The 6,342-nt window shown below is 35.8% G+C and overlaps 1 protein-coding gene across 1 annotated transcript; it reads right to left on the reverse strand.

The window, feature by feature from the left end:
• Nucleotides 1-2,758: 2,758 nt before the first annotated feature.
• LOC138334566 (uncharacterized) lies at nt 2,759-3,396 on the reverse strand. The gene is made up of 2 exons (XM_069283218.1): nt 3,213-3,396; nt 2,759-3,054 (listed from the first exon to the last, which is right to left on the reverse strand). The coding sequence occupies exons 1-2, from the start codon at nt 3,394-3,396 to the stop codon at nt 2,759-2,761; spliced, it is 480 nt and encodes a 159-aa protein (XP_069139319.1).
• Nucleotides 3,397-6,342: the final 2,946 nt, after the last annotated feature.

Consider the following 6,342-nt stretch of genomic DNA (forward strand, 5'->3'; position numbering starts at 1 on the left):
AAACATAAAATAAAAACAGTAGTTAACAAAATAAATATTATGAAGTTATTTGATGTAGTAGACCAAATATGACTATCGCTGGTGAGTACAATTATTATGATTTTTTATTAACTTTGTTGTAATGCAGCACAGGGTATGTGTGCCTATATAATGACAAACACAAACATGTACACAAATTGTCAAAAAGACAAACGATTGTAAAAGCTCTTAAACTTGATATGTAGAGGTCTTTACATAAATACATATTTTTTTCTAATTGTAGAAGCTTGAACTATCATTTATATTCTGATAATAATATTATAATTTTAATATTTATCAGTATATTTTACAAAACGGTATCCGTCCGTATCAAAATACTGACAGCTGTAAACATCAACTATAATTTTTTATCATTTATTATATCATATTTTGAAAGAATAGTGGAAACACACAGAGAGATCGTCATCATTTGTGAAAATTTGTCCTTCATTTAGATAGTATTGGATATTCAGATCTTGACATATTATGACATAAAGCGTACGGTTCGATGCATCCGGAGTCCAATCACTTTCATATCAAAATGATATGAGATAGCGGTGGACAGACAGCTATAACTATTACCATGGAGAGACCGCGCACTCCGGGGACCCGTGAATTTCGCTGTCATTTTATTAGGATGTTGTGAATTAATGATTGCAGCGATTTCCCTGCACCACTGAAACTTGCGCGGGGATCTGCAATCGTTACCGTCTGCGTGTATCCTTGTCAACTCCCAAACCAGGAAAGACAATACGGTGTGGATGTGGGGTCGCAGTTTGTTGATAACTACTATTATTATCCAATTCAATAAAGATCCGACATGTTATGGGTTCGTTCGGAACGGTTACAGTCTGTTTTCGTGGCATCATTGCAATCAAATCGGTTTCCAAATAGAGTCGTCTGCTACCTCACCGCGTGCTCCCCCTTATACTATCCAGCCATAGCCAGCCGCAGGAGCTAAAATGTCGTATTCCTCTCGCATAAAACAGATAAATGTCGCCTAACCGATCTTCAGAGAATAATCAAATAAGACATGTTTATTAACAATACAGCAGCTGATGACTGATTTAGCTTTCTGATGTATTCACGATCTAGGGTATGAGAGGCGATAGCGTAAGAAGACGCTAACACATCAGAAGATGCTGCTAGCATGTAAGAAAAAAGACACCTTCATGATAAAAAGCAAATAGCATGTAAGAACATGCTAGTATGTAAGGATATTATAGTACGCAAGAAGACACAAGCATGCACAAATATGGAAGATGATAGCATGTAAGAAGATGCTGGCACGAAGGACGAAACCAAATTCGACTAATTCTTAACAAACTTATTTAAGTATTTGATACCAAACTACGACATGCATGACGAAGATGAATTGTTAGAAGAAGCAAAATGACATTTGCCTTTACATGGTATGATTATTATTAGTATAGAATGTCTTGTAATAGAGAATAATTGTGGCGTATTCCTTTGCTGCTTCTGTACTCTTCACAACTGAATTTGTTCAGTATCTTCGGCGATATGCTCCAGTGTGATATACCGATAAAAAGTTATACTCTAACAAGGAGACAAAACACCAATATATCGCAGCTTCCATAAACATACATACATTCCATACAGGAGGGCGTTCCTTAAATGACCTGAGCTGTTATTTTGACGTTAAGCCGAATCAACCAATCAAAATGTCTAAATCTGGTATAACGCTGTCACATGTAAGACAGTTTAGTGAAAATACTTTCTTTAATGTACCTGTTTATCTTACAGGATAAGTAAAACCAGGGCCTAGTTTCATGAACATTTCTTAACTTTAAGGAATACCTTAACTTAAATTTCCCCCATAGGAAAGCATTACAAAAGATAAGGAAAACTCTGAAGTTAAGGAGCCCTCCTTGAATCTAATGATTTCCAATGGAGAACTTTAAGATAAGGGATTCCTAAGGAACGTTCGTGAAACTAGGCCAAGGCTGTATAAACTCATTTAATCACTCTTCCAGGTTCAAATACTGGTTTTCAAATGGATACTCGTGTGAATGAAAACGTGACATACATATATCTCACGTGTGGCCGGCCGGGGAATCCGTTTTGGTAAAATTTGATTTCCTTAACGCTTATCAAATGAGTTCTATAATAATATATTCATTATTCCATAAACATACATGTAACATACGACGAAACACGGACATAGACAACTAATACATACTAGTATTACATATTACCAAAAGGTGATATCTACTTACAATTAAAGTTTCGCTTTGGTTCAAGTAACACATAAACATCAAATGTGAAATATGCGTCTGTGAGAATAACTTTTGGCTTTAAAGCGCTTTGATTCTACATTAAAACCACGTTATATCGCCACCTTCTGTTTCATTGCATTTTGGCGATGTATCGAGTTTGGCGGTATATCGGATTCGTCGTAGGATTTATCATGTGCACGTAACGCAGAGTATATATGACAGTGAACAAATAACATGAAGACGTACTCTCTATCAAAAAACATTATATTCAGCTGAAATACATGTTTATCAATTTGAACTTGATGATAATTGAAATTTCAACATCTTGAATATAAGATTATGATCACGTAGAATGATCATTCAAAGTCTCGTCGCAAAACATAGATAACAGTTACACATATGACATAATAGGAAAACGGACAGCAAGTGCTTATAGTCACATGCTCGACTGAAAAAAGCGTTGGTGGTTGTTTGCTTTGCCTTAATGTGACCAACTGATTGAATTAATTGTTGAGTTCAAAACATTTTTTAACATCAGACTCTGTTGTTAATTTCTCGTGTTCAAGGGAATTGACGACGGTGTCAATCGCCAGCTTTGCTTCGGCTACAAATGGGGGCGAGGCTAAGTAAATGTCAGTCTCGTCATCATCCCCATCAGGGTCATCGCTAGTGTTTGTGGTTACTGAGTTCACAATCTCACCTTCCTCGACCATTTCGCTCGGTGCTAATAGTTTGTCTAAGTCAACAAACTGCCTTACTGTCAGTCGCAAATCTGGATCTAGGTCCAGTTCGTCCTGAACTTTTTTTCAGCAAATTATGCAGATCTGCATCCGGGGTTTCTGGTGGCTGTGCATGCGCGCATGCTTCATCTCGAAGAAGAATACCGCTATGATTCCAACATTTAAGGATCGTCTCTGGCGATGTTAACAAAACGAACTGTGGTATCGAGGAACAGACTTGGGGGTTCCTTTTTGTCTATAAAATCGGCCAAATGTGCTAACTGCTTTTTCCGATAGTGACTTTTAAAGTTTTGAATGATTCCAGCATCGAGCGGCTGACGATGACTAGTTGTGATAGGAGGGAGAAAATGAGCTTTCACATTAGATAATTTAGGAATAGCATGGCTTGGAGCAATGTCCATGATCAATAGAACGTTTCTTCCCTGTTGAGCAATGTGTTTATTAAAGTTTTGTAGCCATTCCGAGAAAAATCACAGAAGTCATCCATGCTTTTTTATTAGAGCAATAGTCAACGTAAAGCTTAACATTGAAATTCTTGAAAACCCGAGGATTTGCCGATTTTCCAATCACAAATGGTTTATGTATATGTTTTCGCATGGTGTAGTTTTTATCAATAACAAAAACAGCACATTTAAAATGGGAAAAAAATAAAAGCGTATAGACAATAAAGATTTGCTTTAAAATAAAATCGATTTTGCGATATAACGTAATACTATGAAAGTCTGCATGGGAGGTCATGTAAAATAATTCGGGGAATAGCATTAGGTGTTCCGGAAATGTCTGTGACTCTTAACGCTCCGTTGGTGACATCTGCCATTGGAATATATGTAAAATACTAGTTATATCACAGTCACAAACCCAAACGCCAGTGTTAAAATACAAGACCAGCCGTAGGTAAGAAAACATAACGGCAATTACTATCGCAAAAGAAAATCAGGTCTAAAAAAGTCGACTGCAACATCTTCAAGGTCCATTTTAAGTAACGATTTCTTGTTATCAGTTTTGCACTTGGATAATATTTACCATAGAAAATATAATTTGTATATCCTTTTGGTTTATTTTATGGAGTAAGGAAGTAATCATTACCAAAGATTTTTTTTTCAAGTCACAACAGGAAAAATTAAAAAATTCCAGTATAAAAGAGAAACACAATACGTCTGTACTAAGTCTTTCAAAACCACACACGCACAGCAGACACGTAACACGTCGCATACACGAGAGGCTTCTCTTAAATGACCCTAACTGTTGGTGTAGTCAAGCAACCAACCTTCCAGTTGTGTGTGCTTGTTCAGCGTCGTTATCAGCATGATTCAGTGTGGTAGCACTATGAAAAGGGTAAAATACAAATAGACACAACACTAATACATGTATACCTCAGCCTCCCAAAGCATAGACACATAGAAGTTGAATACCTCTGGCTATCAATGGAACGGTAATATAAAAAACCAAATTAAGCATGACAGTTTTAGAGTCTGCGGATATCTTTCTGGACATTGCCATATACTGCTATTAGCAATTGTCCATTGTTATTATGAAACCTTATTATACAGGTACTTTACAGGTATACTGTTTGAAGAAGTTTTACCTAGAAACGTATAGATTTCGCGTAGGAGTATCAAAAGTGTCGACAGCAAATTATCCGAGTAAACAGCGCGTGCCTGATGAAATAAACATGGCTGACCAAAGGGTTAATGGCGAATAAATAGGGATTGATTCAATCATGATCTTTTTATTTCAAAATCGATTTCACTTTTAGCAACATCTTTCTAGAACATTAACGGAGAAGTGAAAAGTAAATTATACCGCTTTACAACCGGAAGTGAGCCGAGCACATAAAAAGGACGTATTGGCCTCCGTAAAGTTCTCGTGATGTCACGCGAGATGTCTCGGGAGGACAGAACACGTTCGTTATCACATTAAGTGAGAATTAAACGGTAAATTGTGAACAATTCTCTGAAGAATTAGTTTGGCAATATAGCAGAGCCCTCGATAATGGTTCTTTATAATACTAAGCGACAGGTCAAAGACTGTCCGTGTGACCGCATTTAGACTATCTGCTCTACATAGTGGAGACGACAGCAGTAACGTATCATAATGTCATGTGACTGTCGATCACTTTATTTTCGCGAGAGATATCTCGAACGCGAATTTTCAATATCTCGCGAATAATTTTAAGAATGAATATAAGAATGCACTTCATTGTCAATAAGGACCTTTGACCGCGAATTTATATATTTGTGAATACATTGAAAATAACAATGACGCTTACAATATAAATATTCAAATGTTTTCTTCAATAATGTGAAACTGATAGATAAATTAGCATGTAGCCATAAAGTGCTAAATATCTTATTTATCTGTCAGCGAAATGTCATTTAGATCAACTATATACCATATATAGTACTACCATTTAACAGTTCGCTTACGCTTAGACATTGTAAATCTCATAGACAAACACAAATTAAAATTTTAAAATGTACCATAGTTATCAAGTTATACATTATATTGGTAACATTACGTTGACGTTATTATCATTAGTTTCAAATGGATGAAGGATTAATTAGAAAAAAAAAAGAAAAAAAAACCTTCAGCAGTTCAAACCAATAACTACACTGTCGCACTGATTGACAGTGGTAAAGACTGTTGCACTTGTTAGAAACTAATTACAGGACGAACAAGTCAGCTCTCGGTAATAAAATCTGGTATTGCTCACACAATAATTACATCAAGACACAATTAATAATCCTTATTTTTCGTGAAAGCAATCGCTTTCATCGAATGTGACATTTTTTTCTGAATGAAAAATTCGTTTTCTATTACACTATTAAGTACAAAATGGTTTTCCATAAAGTGTAGAAATGGCCAAATTAATTATATAAAGTTTATAATTTACAAACTGTTTTTAACAGAAGCTGTGAACATTATATTTTGAATAAACATGAGAAATGTAGAATCCATGTAGAGGCTATCTAATATATCTGCCGGTTTAAAGAATGAATAGATCGAGTTACGTCCCCTAGCTTAGAGGACGCCAATTAAGTCATAATGTCATACACGCCATAGCTAACAATCCAAAGTTATCCTCAATTTATGTACTTCATAGCTAAAAAAAACTCTGTAATTTTGTGTCCTGCTGAAGCCCTAATAGTGGCAAAACCAGTTGACCAATAAAGATGAAACATTGAGGTTTCCTTTGCCTGTTATGATTTCACTTACCTTCTTTATTGAAACACATACATTACAGATTCGGAATAATAACACTTTCATTGCCCTTGTATAAAGGGAGACATAAAGATTGTTTCCCCTTGATCCCCATCATGCCTCCCTCATACCAGTGCAATACATGT

Source organism: Argopecten irradians, chromosome 11 (assembly GCF_041381155.1).
Source record: "Argopecten irradians isolate NY chromosome 11, Ai_NY, whole genome shotgun sequence".
Taxonomy (NCBI): domain Eukaryota; kingdom Metazoa; phylum Mollusca; class Bivalvia; order Pectinida; family Pectinidae; genus Argopecten; species Argopecten irradians.